This window comes from Sinocyclocheilus rhinocerous, unplaced genomic scaffold, assembly GCF_001515625.1.
Source record: "Sinocyclocheilus rhinocerous isolate Xijiao unplaced genomic scaffold, SAMN03320098_v1.1 scaffold50, whole genome shotgun sequence".
In the NCBI taxonomy this organism is placed as follows: Eukaryota; Metazoa; Chordata; class Actinopteri; order Cypriniformes; family Cyprinidae; genus Sinocyclocheilus; species Sinocyclocheilus rhinocerous.
In genome coordinates this window covers 1,550,026-1,569,857 of record NW_015641057.1, presented here as the reverse complement: position 1 = coordinate 1,569,857, position 19,832 = coordinate 1,550,026, and the positions used below count along the sequence as shown (strand labels likewise).

Here is a 19,832-nt window from a genome sequence, read left to right as displayed (position 1 = left end):
ACTAGGGGTTGCACCGACTAGTCGACTTCAGTGCTCTGCCATGACGCTTTAAGCTTGACGTCGACTAGTCGCTGGTCCAATAGACCAATTACCGGTTTGTAAACATTCAGGATGCGCGCGCATCATGGTTGCAGAAAACCCAGGAGAGATAGCCTTTATAGCTAGAGAATTTCATGGATACGGTACAAAATAGTTAGGTTTAAAAAGATTATAAATTATATTGATTAGATGTCATTTTCAAAATGTTCTACGCATATTACAAGAGCTTGTCACCCAGCGATAAGCACTGTTATTAAACGAAATTGACGTTAGAGAGTGGGATAATCTTACAGATCCGAAACAGGGGTGACGTTTTTTGTGGGCGGAGCCTATCTGGAGGCAGAAAATGACGGTTTTCAAGTGGCAGTCTATGGAGCCATGGAATAAAAGAATAAAAAAAAGGTAAATTTGATTTTAGATTTCAAAATTATGACTTTATTCTCGCAATTCCGAGATTACATCTCACAATTCTAATAAGGAAAAACAACTCGTCATTCTCTCTCTAAACTTATACTTGGCCTCCAACTCACATACTGGCGAGTAAAATCTGAGAATTTATTAGCAATTGGCTAATATTAGACATCATTTAGTCGCCCAGAGTGAAGATTTAGTCGCATATGCGAGTGATTTACTCGCAATGTAGAGGGTTGATTGCAACTTTTTAACTCACAATTATTACTTTTTCAGAGTTCTGAGGGGAAAAAGGTCATAATGGTGAGACAAATTCAGAATTATGACAGATTTTTCTTGGTTTCCATCTCACTGTTTTTTTTTTAATAAAAATGGTAATTAAGTCTGAATTTATATCTGAGAAAAAAATTAATGTGCAATATAAAGATTTGCAAGAAAAAATATCAGAATTGCTAAAATTGTGAGGGAAAAGTTGTGGTAAATCACTGGTAATCTGTGAGGTAAAACATTTTTTTTATCCCAGGGCAGAAACGAGCTTCCATAGTTTATGGCCCTGGTACAAAATCATAAAACAAGTAGTTTAACCACAACTAACAACTTTCTTGATACCTTTAGCACTAGCATACATTTGAAAAGCTCTCACAGTTCCCTGCCAAATTTTTTTTTTTTTTTTTCATTTTTCAGCTTTTCAAATCTAACAGCTCTCATGCTATTATGTGTTCAGACATCATTGACCTACAGCCGTTTGCATACTATATAGCTAGTAGATAAGTGTGCATATTCATCCTCTACCATTTCTTGACAGGTTGTGAGTAATATATTCACCTGAAAAAGCACAAAAATACTATCTAACAGTAATTTTAAGGAATTTTATGCTTGCATACTACATAGTAGGAACAGTATACAAATGTAAATACAGCCAAACACAAACATGCTCATGACCATATCAATTGTTTTGAGGTGTATTTTAAACACTAAACAACCCCTAACCCTAAAATACACCTTTTGACATCATACATTTTAATTAACAGACTATGTTGCCAATTTATGAAGCTTTTGGCTTGTAGCAAAGCCAACAAAATAATGTTCAGTAAGCTTTGCCGTTCTTCAGGGGATATTTAGAGAAATCCCAAGCAGGCTAACAAAACACAAAGACCTTCCTTTGACTTTTGTTTCTAAATTAAGCTAATTATAATGACTACAAGACCTTTCAGGGGACATTTGGTCCCTATATAGAAAGCAAAACACACACACACACGAGTGTCTCAGCAGCAGAAGGAAATGCAGCGAAAAACTCACGTCGCGGAATTTGTTCCAGTATTTGCTTTTGTCGTACTGGGACACGGTGCTCATCCACTTATCATTGTCCAGCGGGTTTCCGTCACTGCTGCCGGTAACGGACACCGTCAGAACCACCAGAGACACGAACAGACCGAGACTCAGCATCATCTGGAAGAGAAAGAGAAATAGAGAGCAGGTGAAATTAGGCGCGGGGCACTTGAGGTAAAGACGTCAAGCCTTTTTGAGTTTGAGAGTACTTCGTTTTAAACACGCACAAAATATAAAATATTAAAAAGCTCACTGTCTGATTCTTATCCAATAAACAACTCCAGAGCCTCACAGGAAGGGCGCGGATTATTTCTGGATTATAAATCCGCTGAATATGTCCATCTGATATGATTAATCGTCCCTGAGGAGAAAATCTGACAACGGACTTTAACGGTCGCGCTTCCCGCGTGCGGCTCCTTCAGCGCGAGCACCACTGGCGTCTGCGTTAATTGGCTTCATTTGATACAGACGTTATTCATCATTCGCTTTACTCACCTCAAGACGGGACGGTTCTCTGCTCCCGAGCGGGCGACTGGAGACCGGGCGGGACCGTAAAGTATCCGAGACACGGGAGGGTGAGTGAGTGAGTGAGTTTCCTCAGATCCTCGCAGCTGCTGCACTGAACACAACCGGGAGAAACGGACCCGTGTAACGGAACGGTGAGCGACTCCGCCCACTCTCCACCGTGACTCCGCCCAATTTCCCTCGCTCTCTTCTCTACACTGAGCGACGCGACGCCGCAAATGATAATCACGTGACTCAAGCTCTAATAACTGAACCAAACGCAGTTGTTAGAATGATCAAAACCTTTGTATTATAACATCAAGGTTGCAGTTTTGTCGCGTCGCTCACACATAAACCGCGTCCCAAATGACGCACTATACACTATGCACTTATACACTTTATGCACTATGAACACTATGTAGTGTATGAATTTTATAAGGTTATTTTGTCATTAATAATCGGAGTCTGATAGCCCCTTCCCCTTCGCGACGTAATTAAAGCTGCGACAGTTGGGTGCATTAAGTGTCCAACATTCCACACTTATTTAAGTGCATCATCCGGGTATTTAAAGTGCACTTTTTCTTTTTGGAATTTTCAGTGATAAGACACTACTCGCACTATTTATACTACAAAACGTCATACAAAGTATGCGATTTCGGACGCACCGAGTCTTTCAGTCTCAGAAATGATGTAGAACAAAGGGAGTGGTGCATTCACTCGAGAATAAACGCGGAGGTTGGGGTGTGCTGGAGGTAATACGCAGGTGTTGTTGACTTTAAGCTGTAAAACATCCAGTGCTGTGCGGAGGGAATCAATACACGCTCCCTGATCACTGCTAACAAATTAAAACCAGCCTCGGTTTTCATTTGGAATCAGCCTGTAATGGCTCTGAACTGCCCGCTGTCCACTGCAGTGAATTCAGCTGAGGGGAGAGAGAGTGATGGGAATATTGGCTCATTTTTTATTAAAGAGAATAAATAAGTCAATAGATTAAGCTCATTAGTAGTAAACATAACGCGCGTGACAGATATTTGTATGTGTTCCCCAATGAGGGAGCTGTCCGTTCAGCACCACTGCACTTACGCCAGCTTTGTACACTGCAAAGAAGCCGCTTCTAATGCGTGTATACTCCTTATTTTGCAAAGCGGAAGTACACTGTTTTTCTTGAATGTGCGACGTTTCCGATTGGCAAATAATTAGAAGAATAACAAAGTGCTGTAAATGGTAAATTTGCGCTACATCGTGATAATATATTAAAATAATATGATAAACACTGCTTTGTAATTCTAAGCATAGGGGATTAAAATAACAGATCCAGCAAACAGGGAACGTTCTCAGAACGTTCTGGCAAAGTTCTCTCAAAGTTATAAACTAACATTCTTCCGATATCGTTAACAGAACATTATTTAAAGTTATCTGGGCTGCGTTTCCCAAAGCATCGTAAGCCTAAATTGATCGTAGCTCCACTGGTTTCAATGGGTCTACGATGTACTTAAGCTCACGATGCTTTTGGGAAACGCAGCCATGGTCTTTACTAACGTTCTTAAAGTGTAAGCACTATTCATTATGTAACGTTTTTGGTTGGATGTTTATATGTTTAGGGACCATTTAAAAGTAACATTCCCATAATGTTTGGAAAATTATTATTTTTTAAATGGAACGTTCCCTGAATGTTTTCTTTAACGTTCACAAAAACCACTAGAACTAGTAAAAAAAAAAAAAAAAAACGTTTGAATGTTTAGAGAAAGTAACATTTTCATAACCTAACCCGCAAAATTACTAATGCAGAAATAATGTTTTGAGACTCATTCCACAAAATGGGTGCCTTTTCAAAACTATAAATGTTTTAAATCATTCCGTTCCAACAGATCCAACATAATATAACGAAATTATAAAAAGAGGAGACACTTACTTGTCCTTGAAGAGTTCATAGCCTGAAAAGATGGTGGTAATATGGCCTTTCCCTGAATTTTTTCTTTAACGTTCACAAAAACCACTAGAACTAGTAAAAAAAAAAAAAAAAAACGTTTGAATGTTTAGAGAAAGTAACATTTTCATAACCTAACCCGCAAAATTACTAATGCAGAAATAATGTTTTGAGACTCATTCCACAAAATGGGTGCCTTTTCAAAACTATAAATGTTTTAAATCATTCCGTTCCAACAGATCCAACATAATATAACGAAATTATAAAAAGAGGAGACACTTACTTGTCCTTGAAGAGTTCATAGCCTGAAAAGATGGTGGTAATATGGCTGTTTTATATGAATTTATGTATTTATTTTTATTCTATATGGTATTGTATGATAGCAGGGCTGACATGTAACCTGGAGAAGAGGCACTAAGCTTTTTTATGTGTGTGTGTGTGATGTGTGTACTTGTTTTTCTATTCTGGTGGGGACTTAAACCTGAATACACACAGACTCATGGGGACTTGTGTCACGGTGGGGACCTAAATTGAGGTCCCCACGGGTAAACAAGCTAATAAATCACACAGAATTAAGTTTTTTGAAAAAAAGATGTAGGGTTGGTGTAGGGCGATAGAAAATACGGTCTGTACAGTAGAAAAACCATTACGCCTATGGAGAGTCCCCACAAGGATAGCAAACCAGACGCGCGCGTGCGTGCGTGCGTGCGTGTGTGTGTGTGTGTCTGTCTCTCTCTCAGTGGTAGAGCATTGCGTTAGCAGCGCAAAGGGTCGTAGGTTCAATTCCCAGGGAACACACACACTGGTAAAAAAAAAATTATAGCCTGAATGCACTGTAAGCCGCTTTGGATAAAAGCGTCTGCTAAATGCATGAATTTAATTTAATTTAATTTAAATTTAATATATATATACACACACACAAAACAAATGAAAATGTGGAATTATAAATAAAAATGACTATTGCTTAAGCAAAACAACATCTAAGCCAGCTCTGAGGTAGATAAGAGCTGCATTAATCTGGCTTTTATGCAGCATTGAATCTGTACACAGAATATGTAGCAGCCTTAACTTAATTGTGTAAAGACAATTTAGAGAGCTCTACTTTAATACATCATGCTGGACATTTTAAAACAACTTAATGCAATATAATTTATCAATAAATGCAATGTAATGGAACTAATGACAGTTGTGTGTGCATTAGTGCATCAGCACTACAGTCACACAAACTCAAAGTCTTTTTGTGACTGGTTAAATGTTTGTGCTGGTGGTAAATAAAAGGTTGACGGTTCTAACCTTGCAGTGACTGATTCGTGAGTTGTCATCATTAAAACACTGAATGTCTTATGGCGAGACGGTCATGGACACGAGACAGTTTCTCTGTCTCAAGCAGAGCTGTATGTGTGCGTGTGTGTGTGTGTTTGTGTGTTTAATTTATTCCGTTCCACTCCACTGGCTTAATGCTGTTAATGTTAAGTGGCAATATTTTAACGTGGGTAATGCAGGTCAATGCGGTTTCTGATTATGTGCTGTTAACATTTTACTCTTTTAAAGTGTTAGAGTGTGAAAATCCCCATCAGCCACAGCCAAGATATTGACACAGCTGAAATCCGCATGATGTATTTGAGAAATCCAGCTGAATGACATGCAGACGAGAGATGCATTAAATTGTAAATGAGAGAAACGCTGAGCACACTCACAACAGATAATTTTAATTGAAAACTTTCACTTGTGCACTGAGGTGCACCGCCAAAATATTGAGAGTGGTTTCATATTTTTCTCTGCTGAATAAAAGCAGCTAATTATTCATTTAGCACACAGTATATTTATTTAACAGAGAACTCTGCCGAGCTGGTAATTTTCAAGGTTATGAAATTACATAATTTGCTCATTTCTTAGGAAAAATTATTCTCACGGAGAGTTTTAATGCACAAAATTGAAGCTCTCATAGAGGCACAGACAGTGACAGGGCGCCCTCTATTGGCTGAGATTTTTGTGTCACAAATATTATTTCAATTAAAATAATGTTTTACTTATTGTAGTGAATGTTTTGTGTCCAAAAAAGATTTCAATTAAAATAAGAATTATTTTATAACTTTTTTCAATGCAGGTTTTGTCACAAAAACTATTTACATTAAAAAAAATAATTATTTCATTACTTGTTTTAATGAAGGTTTTGCGTCACAAAAAAAGTACATTAAAATAATAATTATTTAATTCATTGAAGGTTTTGTGTCACAAAAATGATTGTAATTAAAATAATTATTTTATATCTTATTTTAATGAAGGTTTTGTCACAAAAACTATTGACATTAAAATAATAATTATTTTATTACTTATTTTAATGAAGGTTTTGTCACAAAAATAACTGAAAATAAAATAATAATTAATTATTTATTTCAATGAAGGTTTTGTGTCACAAAAATAACTGAAATTAATTATTTTATATCTTATTTTAATGAAGGCTTTGTAAAAAAAACTATTTACATTAAATTAATAATTATTTTACTACTTTTGTGAATGAAGCTTTTGTCACAAAAAAATATTTACATTAAAATAATAATTATTTTATTATTTATTTGAATGGAGGTTTATTATAAAAAATATTTAAATTAAATTAATAATTATTATTTCATTACATCGTGTAATCAATGTATGCTTACAGTAATCCAGTATTACTTTTTATTATTGATTTATTTTTGTCACCACAACTCTAAAATCCAACATTACTTCAAGTTAATACAGGAAACTATGTGTTTTTGGTTGTCATTTAATGGAAGATCCAAATTGAACTGACATTAAAGCATAGTCGTAAAGTATTCTCATATTTGAACAATACATAAAGGAAATGAAGTTTTGCATAGAAGAGCAGTAGACAGAGAAACAGAGGTAGAGAGAGTCAGAGACTTGCATACTAAGTGTGGGTTCTGGCCAGGCAGTGTGGTCGGTTCACGCTGAAGGTCACACTTCTCTGCATGTTTCCTCTGAGAGTCACAGCACATCTGTCCTCTCTGTCTTATATGGAAATCATCTATCATGTCACACTTTGATTGGTCCCAGAGGGCCACATGACAGGAAGCACAAACCGGCCCCAGGGGCATTATAAAGGAAGCTCTATAGCGGTCACATCGTCCCGTCACCAGCGGTTACTCTTGGCAGCAGTGTCCTCGTTCATGATCCGCGGGAGACGGCCGCTCGCGCCTCCCTCCAGGTATCCCGACTTCATGCTGGACACTTCTGGAAACTTCCTCTTTTTGCTCAAATCTGTTGAGGGGTAAAATTTTCAAATGAAAACTCATCAAGTGTTTATATTTATCTACCATATGTTGAGATGATCAAGTGGAGTTCTGCGTCAATTTGGTTAAATGAGAGTGACCCGTGATGGCGAGGATCATCTTGCGTCGCGCTCCAAACGTGTTCACGCCCACTTCCTTCAAATCCTCGTCAGAGAGCGTCAGGAACGTCTGGTAATCGATCTGACAGACCAGAGAACATATTCACAGTATGTGTGTGTTTTTGTGTGCAAATGTGTGTCGTGTCTATCTATCTATCTATCTATCTATCTATCTATCTATCCGTCCATCTCCATATCCATCCATCCATCCATCCATCCATCTATCTAACATTTAATGGCATATCAGACTTAAAGACTATATCTGTGGCAAGCTCTAGTAATAAAATAATTATAACAATAATACTTCAATGAATTGTATACAATAATTTAATAATATTACCTTTACAAAGAAAACATAAATAAACAACAATAATAATAAAAAATAAATAATATATTTATACATAATACATTTCCAAAGAGAATCATTAAAAAAAGTCCATTAATGTGTGTGAAAAATAAAAAAACATTCAAATAATTGCACATATCTGAATTCATGTCTGTAATACACTGCAAATATATAAACATCCTCAAATAAAAGTGCCTTTACCTGAGAAGACAAATGAAAAATATAAAAAATTCAAGAACAAATACCTGCTAATGGGGTTAAAGGAAAGTTGTATTATTTATTAAAGGCTCTATTTATTGCAAACTCAAAAGTGATCAAATGTAAAATAATTCTAATAACAATAATACTTTTATTAATATTTATTAAGTATCAATATTATATTTAACAATATTACCTTTACAATAAAAACATTCAAATAACTGCACATATCTGATTTTCTGTCTGTAATACTGAAAAAAAAAAAAAATTTTATATATATATATATATATATAACTCTTTATTTGTGTTGTTTTCCCGTACAAATATCTAAACATTCTTAAATCAAGATACACTTATTTAATTATATTTATCTTTAAATTTGTAATGATATTTATCTTATTTTAATTAATTTTTTACTTATTACTTTAGTCTCGTCTCCTGAAAAATTGATCAAAACTAAGCTCTAAAAAACTAAGTTTATACTTCAAACAAGAACAAATATCTTCCAAAGAGTCAGAAAAATATACTTAATCCAAAGGCAAAACAAGCTTGATAATTCTTACCCCATTAGAAAATATTTGTTTTATTTGATAAAATATAAAGTCTAATTTTCTAATAAATTTGTCATTTTGCTTCTCAAATGAATGTATCTTCATTTAGGAATGTTTAGATTTTTGTACTGAATAACATTGCAAAAAAAATTTTTTTGGAGTGTAAATACTGATTTATTTCACAGACAGAAAAGAGTGCAGAATATACAGTTCTTCTCATGGAAATCTAGTTTACTTTCTACTAACTGGCTCAAACAAAACTCAGAGTATTTAAAGATCTGAACTTTGGCAAACTCACTGACTAGTTCAATATCAAACCTTTAGACTTGACTTTGTTTCCAGGCAGACTAAAATATACCTGTGTGCTCTGACTCCTAAAAGCGCTCAGAGCCAGATATGCATCAGACAACAGCGGCGTGGGCGTCTGTGGGTGTGCCGTCTGGGACGTGCATGTGTGGGTTGTGTATTTACCTCCTGTTGTTGGAAAATGTCGATATATTTCTCCAGACCCAGCTGTGCCAGTAACTCAATAAGATCGTCTGCGTGGGAGGGACTGGGAGACCTGCCAATCAAATGTCTGGATGCCCCGCCCTCAAAGCCGGTCAGGTATCCCTCAGCTGCAGGTCAAAGGTCAGAAATGAGAAGCTCATAATATTTTAATTTCCCAGTAGGTTCTAAATCTTGACGCGTTTCAGCACAAGTGATTGTTTCACCTTGAAATAAAGCTGCTGGCAGAATTAAATAGTGTAATGAGCAGCTCAACTAATTTAATCGTTACTGCTAATTAAACAAGATATGTCACACCCTCTGCAATTAAAGAGCAGAGCGGTGAGTTTAGCAGCACACTTGCTTGTTCGGGACGCTGACAGACTGTAGGGAGTGAACGAGCATGAGGAGGATGATGATGGAGGTGGTGATGAAGACAAAGATCCACGTCTTTCTCTCCAGTTTTCCGAGTCGCTGCCGTTCCAACCGTGTTCCTTTCCAATCTGTGAACTCCACGACTACAACCAGACAAAAACCTTATGAAAAAGTCAGAAATGAAAACAACTTTCGTTCTTCTGTGAAACTATTATTATAATAATAATAAATCTGAAAAGGACATTTGCCTAAATGTGACACAGCAAGTTTTACTACTGTACAATCTTAAAAATAAAGGTGCTTAAAAGGTTCTTCACAGCGATGCCATAGAAGAACCATTTTTGGTTCCACAAAGAACTATTCAGTCAAAGGTTCTTTAAAGAACCATCTCTTTCTTATAATCTGAAGGGCCTTCTTTCACCACAAAGAACCTTTTGTGAAACAGAAAGGTTCTTCAGATGTTAATGGAACCATTTATACAAAAAAGGTTCTCCTGTGGCATCGTGAAGCACCTTTATTTTTAAGACTGTATGTCTCTTCTGCTCACCTCAATTCTGCATTTATTTGAGTAAAAATAGAGTAAAATATGAAATTTTGTGAAATATAATTACAATTTAACAATTTACAATCTTAACTACCATTCCTTTTCATCAGCAAGGACACATTAAATTGATTAAAAGTAACTTTTACTTGACAGTAAAGACATTTATAATGTTACAAAAGATTTCTGTTTCAAATAAATGCTGTTCTTTTTAACTTTCTACTCATCAAAGTAAAAAATAAAATGCATCAGTTTTTACAAAAATATGAAGCAGCACAACTGTTGTTAACACTGGTAATAATCAGAAATGTTTCTTGAGCATCAAATCAGCATATTAGAATGATTTCTGAAGGATCATGTGGCACTGAAGACTGGAGTAATGATGCTGAAAATATAGCTTTGATCACAGGAATAAATTACATTTTACAACATATTCACATAGAAAAGACTTTTCATCTCCTGATCACTGTCTGCTTTGATTACATAGAAAAGATCAGCAAAACATCTGCTTTTGTGTTCCACAGCAGACAGAAAGTCATAAAGGTTTGAGTAAATGATGACAAAAGGTTCATCTTTGATTGAACTCCCCTTTACTAACAGATAAAGCACAATGGAAAGAAAGCATCACAAACAGATTTCAATAACTTTTCAATTTGAATCCTTCACAGGGCTTCACTTATTCTCAGAAATAATGAGATTCAGACAGCAGTAACAATCAAAAACAGATTCAATCAGCGCTGCAGTGCGGCGCTAAACCGCTTCCATTGAGATCTTTAACTGAGAGAGTCTCATTATCCCAGCGGAGAGGAAATGAGGGTGGAAGTGAAGGGAACGGGGATGTGCTGCTCACTGTGTGCTCATACACGTCTGTGATTGGAGTTTAGAGATTTTACTCCATGATTACACTGCTCTGAATGACAGACACGTGTGTGTGTGTGTGTGTGTGTGTGTGTGTGTGTGTGTGTACCTACTTAACCATATTTTGGGGACAAATTTGTACCCAAAAGTGAGCTAAACCTGACAAAATCTCCAAAAACCCTTTGGGAGGTTTAGGTGTAGGGTTGGTGTAGGGCAATAGAATATACGGTCCATTACGCCTATGGAATGTCCCCATTTAAATAGCTAAGTAAACGTGTGTGTGTGTGTGTGAGAGGAGAGATCAGGATTCAGGAAGACTTGTACGGCTTATTCAGTACTCAAATGTTATACCTATCTATGCAGTACAGTGGAATACAATAAGTTGCAAAATGATTTGTAAAACTGGTATAAAAATAAAGTAAACAAAGTTTTTTTTAAATTGTAAAAATGCAGAATGTTTCCTGTAAGGGGTAGGTTTAGGTGTAGGGCAATAGAATATGCAGTTTGTACAGTATTAAAACCATTACGCCTATGGAATGTCCCCATTTAAATAGCTAAGTAAACGTGTGTGTGTGTGTGTGAGTGTGTGTGTGTGAACAGACTCACTGTATTCCACTGATCAGAAATGAATCTTTTCATATACCCATCACACACTCACACAGGTGGGTAATTGTGCAGTCTGTCATTTAGTACAAACACACACACACACTTGCGTTTAATATGTTTACATTCAGGAAATTTGAATTTACTCATGTAAACGTAACTTTGATGAACTTCATTCCATTATTGCTACGGCAAGGTTAAGATTACTGTTCAAAAGTTTGTGGTCGGTAACATTTTTAAATGTTTTTGAAAGAAGTCTCTGAAACGTTTGTCATAATTTACTCATGTTATTTCAAACCTGTATGACTTTATGTCTGCTGTGGAACAAAAAGCAGATGTTTTGCTGCTCTTTTCTATGTTAGAAGGAGAAAATCCCAAAAGAAAAAAAATGGAATAATTAAGATTTTCAATGTTTCTGAAAGACTACGGTCAAAGCACCTAGTTGTTCTTTCATAACGTGGCATAAAGTGACTTTCCAGAACCTTCACCCTCTCTGATCCCCTCTGGTGGAATGAGAGAACATTGTTGGCTCTTTAACAAAGTGCTTATGCTCCTAAATTAGTTTGGATTAATGTGGCTGCTAAATGCATAAATGTGAATTAAATATTGATGTGTGTACCTGCTGGTTGTGGTAGGGTCTGTAGCAGCGGCGGCTCACGGCTCTCAGCTCTTTCACAGCGTCAGTGGGCATCGATTTGGAGAAGCCCAAGCCACTCCAGCTGTCTGTAGGGGTTCCATTCCATTATTGCTACGGCAAGGTTAAGATTACTGTTCAAAAGTTTGTGGTCGGTAACATTTTTAAATGTTTTTGAAAGAAGTCTCTGAAACGTTTGTCATAATTTACTCATGTTATTTCAAACCTGTATGACTTTATGTCTGCTGTGGAACAAAAAGCAGATGTTTTGCTGCTCTTTTCTATGTTAGAAGGAGAAAATCCCAAAAGAAAAAAAATGGAATAATTAAGATTTTCAATGTTTCTGAAAGAAGTCTCTTCTGCTCACCAAGGCTGCATTTATTTAATCAAAAAATTGAAAATTGTGAAATATTATTACAATTTAACATGTGTTTTTATATGAATATATTGTAAAATGTAATTTATTCCTGCTGTCTGTAGGGGTTCGAACCTCAGTCACCACGGGCTTCTGCTGCATGGCTATCACACACACACAGGTTTTCACAGATTAAATCACAGGCATTTTGAAACCCACACAAAATCGTGAATGCCTGGAAACATTACGCACTCAGAACCGCATCCAGATTTACACTGGCATGCAACAGCAGCTCTATCTGCTGCTCAAGAAACATTTCTGATTATTATTAGTGTTGAAAACAGTTGTGCTGCTTCCTATTTGTTGTGGAAACTGTGAAACATTTTATTTTTCAAGATTCATTCCTTGATGAAAATTTTAAAGAACAGCATTTATTTGAAACAGAAATCTTTTGTAACCTTATAAATGTCTTTACTGTCACTTTTAATCAAAACACAAATAAACAAACCAAAAATGGGTGTATATGGTATATTCTCTGTCAAAACAACTTTTACATGTCATGAAGAAAATGTGAGTGGTGTTTGTTGGTGCAAAACTCATTGCTGCACTGATACTGAGTTTTGAAAAGCCAAATTAGCTTTGTATAAAAACAAAAGTTTACAATATGTCCTCATTTAGAAAGCTAAAAGTAAACACCGTGTGTGTGTGTGTGTGTGTGTGTGTGAGTGAAGTGGTTTAAATGGGAGTTTATTTAAAAGTCACTGTATCAGTTTCTGGAGTGTGTAGCAGGGTTATCATTAAGAAAAACTAAAATTTAAAACTAAGACCATTAAAAAATGTAAATAAAATAAACATTAAAATAAATGTTAACATAAATGAAAATATAAAAATTTAACTTATTTCATTTCAATTAGCTGGCAAAGCATAATTTCTCGTTTTTTAGTTTAACTTGAAGTGTTAAAATAACTCAAATGTAAATAAAAATGAATAAGAAATATAAAGACATTATAAAATAATAGCAAAATTGACCAAATACACAACAAAATTACTAAAAATGTAAAATTAACTCAAATTAAAATGTAAACAGAAAAAAATAGGACAATCTTATATCTGAAGCATGTTTCTTTTTTTTCTTATTCAATAACAAAAAAAGCAACAAAACAAGTACACTTATAATGTATAAATGTTTTACCAATTTAAATAATATTTTTATATATTTTAATATACATATATTCATTTTTAATAACATTATATATTAATAAAAATTATTTTATATAATATTTGTATATAGTTTTATATATGTATAATTATATTATTTTAAAATATTTTTTCTATTAGAAGACTATATCACACACACACACATACATACATACAGTACATATATATATATAATATATATAATTATATATATATAAATAAAACAAAGATGGTTGAAGTACGTTTTACAAGGAATTACCATTTCAGTTTTTCTACTTCATCTCACTAAATCTCATGTTTTATTTAATTAGTTATTTGTCATTTCTTAGTAATTTTTGGTGAAATTCACTAGCAATTTCTAAGTGAAAACTGATTTAAAGTAAATCCTACACCCAATTTTCTTATAGTGTAATTCATTTTATAGTAGAATTAAAGTACAAATATTCCTTGTATCTCAATTAACAAGAGGTGCAGAAGAGCTGAATGTAGTAGAGCTCGTCACACATCTCATGTCATCTAGCCAGAATGATCTGATGTCAGGTTTCTCCGTGTGTTTTTGTGTGTGTGACTGTTCATCTGTCTGCATATTCAGTGGGTGGAGTGGCTGCACTCCATTATAAATCTGGCAGCGTGTTACTCTGAAATGGGTCCCTCTATCACCCTCTCTGGCACTGCGTAACGCTTAAATGGCTCCCCTATATCACCTCCCTGGCACACTCCAGCTCTTTAATCCATTTTGAGCTTTATACAGCATGATGAATGCCAAATAGATTGAGCCTGCGGCGGCACGAGTCCATCCAGCCACGGCCCACAATAACAATCTGAACTTAAATCACTCAACTTCAAGGCTTTTCATCGTCACATCGGATCACACAAAGAATATACTTTGATGTGAGACACTGAAAATGATGCAGAAAATCAGTCTGTCGAGCTGATCTTCATCAGTAAAACTCTGAAGTAAATATGAGATTTACAATTATTATTATTATTATATAACAATTATTATTATTTATAATATAATATAATATTAGCAGTTATCAAACTGCACTAATGCTTCCTGAATGTTTTGTCCTGTGGTCCTGAATAAAAAACAACCTCAGGTTGCCAGAAGCTTCTTTTTTATAATGCATAATAAATGCACCCATGATGTATAAATACTTTACAAGTTAAATCAATATTTTTATATATTTTCTATAAATTAATTTTAATATTTACTATTTTCAAAACGGTATATTATATTCATAATATACAGTACATAGGTCATATAAAGGTATATAAAACTGAACAAATTTGAAAATATGATTCTTATATTATACTATTTAAAAATAAATATATATAAAATTATAATAAAGACAAAAACATACACGGTATATTCTAATAATACAATAATATTTTATATCATTTTATATATTTCTAGATGACTTAGTAGTAGTAGTAGTAGTAGTATTAACAAAAAATGTGTTTAATTGTGTTTAATAAAAATGTGTTTAATTATCATAAAATAAAGCCACACTGCAAAAAACTGTTTTAAAATTTGCTTCATCATTTGTATTATATATTCTATATAAAATATAATATATATTTTATTTTATTTTATTATACTATTTTCTGTTATTATATTATATTATATTATATATCAAGTTATTAATCGTCTTTTCACACTAATGTTTTAAGTCCTACAATAAAAAACATACAAACCTTGAGTTGCCAGAAGCTTCTTTCTCTCATATTCATGATCCTGTTAAAAAAAAAAACAGCAAACAAAAACTGTTTCAATAAACCAGTAAGACAAAGGATTTTATTTGTGAATTGTAACTGAGAGCTAAATCTGACAAGACCTGTCTTTCTGAAAAATTATTCATACAGTAGATGCAATACATTTACAACAAGCAGTTTTCTTTTCATTTTAAAAATGTGAAAGTGCTTTACCTCATTATTAGCGTCCACAGATGAGAATATTCTCAAACTACAGCGTCTGTCTCTGTTCAGATAAACACCATCCACCTCCACTCTCACTGACCTGAAACACACACACAGAGCTTCATTCAGTGCTGTAAATCATATTCTAGACCGGAATCCAGAGCATCGTCTGACTGTCTGTCCAAACGCTGTCTGTTCAGGACAGAGGCTTTTACCTCTCCGGCGTGAGCGGCGGCTTCGGCTCCCTCGAGGCCTCTGATTGGCTGCATCTCCTCGATGAGACCGTCGGCTTGACGACGACCTCTCTGACCTCTGTGACCGCATGTGGCGTGACGCAAGGCTCCGTCTCTGCTTGTGTCGGCTGATCCTCAGTCTCTGGAATCTGATACAATTACATGATCAAAGTTTACTGTTTACAGTCAATCAATGTAAATTACTTTAGCATTTTATTAAATGGATATTTAAATAGAAGATATATAAGTAGCATATAAGTTCGTACAATCAACTCATCAATTAGTATGATCCTATAGATTTCTATACAACTACAACTATACAACTTTCTATACACTGTTTGAGATCCTGTACTGTATATCACAATTCAATGCATTCAACGAGACTTTCCATTTCTTGCATTTGCAAAGTGTCAAAGGAACTGGAAATTACATCAACCATGATTTATTATATCTCATTTAACTCATTATTTGACTAGACTGCCAAATTTTAAGACATTTTTACACAAATCTGCATGTAAAAATGCAGAATTACCTTATTTAAAATGACAATTTTTTTAATATTGTGAAATTATTATTAGTAGTCAAGCAAATTTGTATTCTCAATTCTATTGATCATAATGAACCTGAAAATTTGAGTTTTAAACAGTTTTGTTGGTAATTCCAATTATTTATAATAGGGATGCACCGATACCAATTTTTCCAGTACTCGCCCGATACCGATACTTTTATTTTTGGTACTTGCCGATACCGAGTACCGATATTTTTATTGCGCATACATATACTTCGTAGTAGACACCCTTAACTCCTTTCTGCTGTCTGTTGTTCTGTTGTCGGTGTTTCTTTGTCTGAATATGGCGCTTATCACATGCTGTGTGGTATCGGCGTTTGGTATCAGGGCATTTTAACGAGTACGAGTACGAGTACAGGAGACCAGTATCGGGCCCGATACCGATACCAGTATCGGTATCGGTGCATCCCTAATTTATAATTCTCATTACATTTGAACAATAAATATTAATAGTAATATTAATATTTAATAATATTTTTAAGTATTATTTAAATCAGCATGAAAATTAAAAGCAGCAAATAATACACCAATGATGTATGAATACTTTACAATTTTAAAAGCTATTTTATATATTTTAATTTTAAAATTAAAATTATTATAATAATATTTAAATAATTTAATAAATTAAAAATGTCATAATTTTTATAATATAATTAATTTAGATATCATTTTTGTAATTATATTTTATAAATAAAACATTCTTCCTATTATTATTTATGTATTTATTTTATTTTATTATTTATTTTACTTTATTATTTATTTTACTTTATTTTAATTATGGGGTCAAACACGTGTTCTAGACAGGTGATATACATACAGTACACTAGTATGTCCATCATTAATATCATGTTCATCCAAACCTTCTCTAATTTGGATTCCACTCCTTTGATTCCTATCCGTCCATCTTCTGAGGAAACAGCCAATCCGGGAGGAGGCAAGGGGCGGGGCTTCCCAGACAGAGAGCCAATCATGGCATCAGGAGAGGGCACAGCACCTGAAGATTGACACATACACAAAACATACCATTAATTTAGCAAAACAAACAAGCATGAGTGAAACTAAAGCACACACACACACACACATACACACACCTGTCTCAGTGAGGCGCAGCTGCTGCATAAGTACATTAATCCAGTAGCTTGTGATTCCATTATTGGCCACCAGAGGGTCCACCGGGGTCTTGGTCGTCACCTCAAACACATTCTTGGTCGTCATGGAAACCTCAGTGGAGTCCAGGCCCAGCAGCAGACGTCTGGCCTCGTAAAGACTCCCGATGTTCCTCTCCAAACCTTTAACGACCACCGACTGGAAACAGACACTTTAAAGAGTTACCATTTAACACCTCATATGCAAAAAAAAAAAGAATAATCATAAAAAAATAACAGTATAATAAAATATAATTATACTGTATGTGATGAGCTTAAAAAGTTACCATTTAACACTTCACATGCAAAAAAAAAAAAGTATAATAAAATAAAATTATATGCGATGAGCTTAAAGAGTTACCATTTAACACTTCATATGCAAAAAAAGAACAGTATTATAAAATAAAATTATATATAATCAGCTTAAAGAGTTACCATTTAACACCTCATATGCCAAAAAAGAACAGGATTATAAAATAAAATTATATATGATGAGCAAAAAATAAAATCACTCAAAATATGGTTGAAAAAATGTCAGTTGACGTTTCAGCATTGAAAAAATTGTAATGCTCATGTTGTAAAAAGGTAACAATACAAAAAAAATTCAGAATTTAAATTTTAACAAGATCTATAAAAAATATAGTTTTGTAATTTTTTTAATTGGTGAGCAACATTTATATCACTGTAGCACGTTTTATTTACATCAGCATAAAAATTGTATAAACACTTTATACATTTAAAAAAGTATATATAATTTGTTTAATATTCGATTCATAAAATAGTATATGTTTGAATATTGTTTTATGCATTTGTATATGATATCAGTTAAAATTATTATAGTCTTTCATTTTCTATGAGCAAAATATTATATTTTACATATTATGCATTTTTATTTTATTTTCATTATACAATTTTACAGTGTTGGTTTTATAATTATGGGGTGAAATATGACCAAGACATGCTTTAAGTGTTGCAAAAAATGATGCAAAATCTAAATAAATTTTACCAGGAGAAAGAAAGCATTGGCACTGAACCTTGATCCATAACATCGATTCCCTCGTGAATAAATATTGAAATGTTGGCTGTGCAATAAGACTAAGTAAGTTTAAAAACTACCTCACCATACTATCCATACTACTAAACATTGTGTTTAGTGCATCTTAACTCACAGAAGAGTACATTAAAAACAGCAGTGTCTCAATGGTGTCATATTTTTGGTGAATAATGAGCTATGCATGGCTTTTGCTGTAATATGACCCATACCCCATGCTCTTTGAAACAAAAAGTGAAATGATGAAACATGTGAAGGTAATGAATGCAGTGAGTTTACTGCTGTCAGTGTGAACGGCCCTAAAGATGATGACTCCGGTATCAGGAAATAAAAGTATGAAACCGTAATTGTAGTCTATGAATTTGTATGCATGCCTTTTCCCCTGAGTGTTTGGTGACAGGTGCATTGTGGGAGCTGTGCTGCAGTACCTTTGCTGTCTGCTTGACCTTGGGTTTGACGCTGATAAAAACACCCAGCTTCTGCATCATCTGAGTGAGTTTCCGAGGGTCAGACTCTCCCTCGTCCTTCAAATCAAACATCAGGCAGACGGGCAGACAGTCCTGAACGAGAAAACACACACATCACATCACACCAGCAGGAGACCAACACATGGATATAGTCTCATCCAGATGTGTCACATTCATTCATTGCAGAGGAAATGTACTTCATGACAAATGTCTATTGTTTATTGTATACCTTTTACCGTTAAATTCACGGTCATTTTTTACAGTGTACTGTATGTTGTAATCCTGTCAGAATTGTGTGTTTGTGTTCTATTTTCACATGAAATGACATTTGCTTTGATATTTCCTAATGCAATTACTTTGAGACTTTTTTAACTGGGACACACTGTACATGTTGTCTGGGGCCACAGTATATATAATGACTGAATGATAGAAACGTCTTCACACACCATTAGACATGCATAAACGCTGATGTGGAGATATAGTGATATAGTCATTTTGTTTCGTCTACTACTGTTCGAAATGTAATTGCATTGAAAATATTAAAACTGATGAATGTGAAAGAAGCACTTTGGGAGAAATTACCTGTTAATTATAATGAGTTCAGACTGACCCAGTGTTATTTCAGTATCAGTAATATACTATTACATTATATATACTATTATATAAATAAATATATATATACAGTATATATATATATATATAG

At 34.3% G+C, this 19,832-nt stretch overlaps 2 protein-coding genes across 6 annotated transcripts in view; both read right to left on the bottom strand.

The window, feature by feature from the left end:
- LOC107754483 (testican-1-like) overlaps positions 1–2,451 on the bottom strand; it is a 216,949-nt gene extending 214,498 nt beyond the window's left edge. For 2 of the 5 annotated variants that reach the window (XM_016570945.1, XM_016570946.1), the window contains exons 1-2: positions 2,275–2,451; positions 1,750–1,899 (exon numbers count right to left, since the gene is read on the bottom strand). In XM_016570945.1, coding sequence (XP_016426431.1) covers positions 1,750–1,899 — 150 coding nt within the window. In that variant the 5' untranslated portion in view covers positions 2,275–2,451. Of the gene's footprint in view, positions 1–1,749; positions 1,900–2,032; positions 2,084–2,274 lie in introns of those variants that run through there. The other 3 variants (XM_016570942.1, XM_016570947.1, XM_016570944.1) reach the window with 2 other exon arrangements.
- A 4,577-nt stretch (positions 2,452–7,028) lies between these two features.
- Positions 7,029–19,832, bottom strand: part of LOC107754484 (protein bicaudal C homolog 1-B-like) — a 21,076-nt gene continuing 8,272 nt past the window's right edge. The window contains exons 9-20 of the mRNA XM_016570948.1: positions 19,091–19,222; positions 17,558–17,771; positions 17,327–17,460; positions 15,881–16,047; positions 15,675–15,765; positions 15,444–15,483; positions 12,665–12,712; positions 12,179–12,282; positions 9,547–9,700; positions 9,168–9,313; positions 7,584–7,683; positions 7,029–7,471 (exon numbers count right to left, since the gene is read on the bottom strand). Coding sequence (XP_016426434.1) covers positions 7,344–7,471; positions 7,584–7,683; positions 9,168–9,313; positions 9,547–9,700; positions 12,179–12,282; positions 12,665–12,712; positions 15,444–15,483; positions 15,675–15,765; positions 15,881–16,047; positions 17,327–17,460; positions 17,558–17,771; positions 19,091–19,222 — 1,458 coding nt within the window. The 3' untranslated portion in view covers positions 7,029–7,343. The remainder of the gene's footprint in view (positions 7,472–7,583; positions 7,684–9,167; positions 9,314–9,546; positions 9,701–12,178; positions 12,283–12,664; positions 12,713–15,443; positions 15,484–15,674; positions 15,766–15,880; positions 16,048–17,326; positions 17,461–17,557; positions 17,772–19,090; positions 19,223–19,832) is intronic.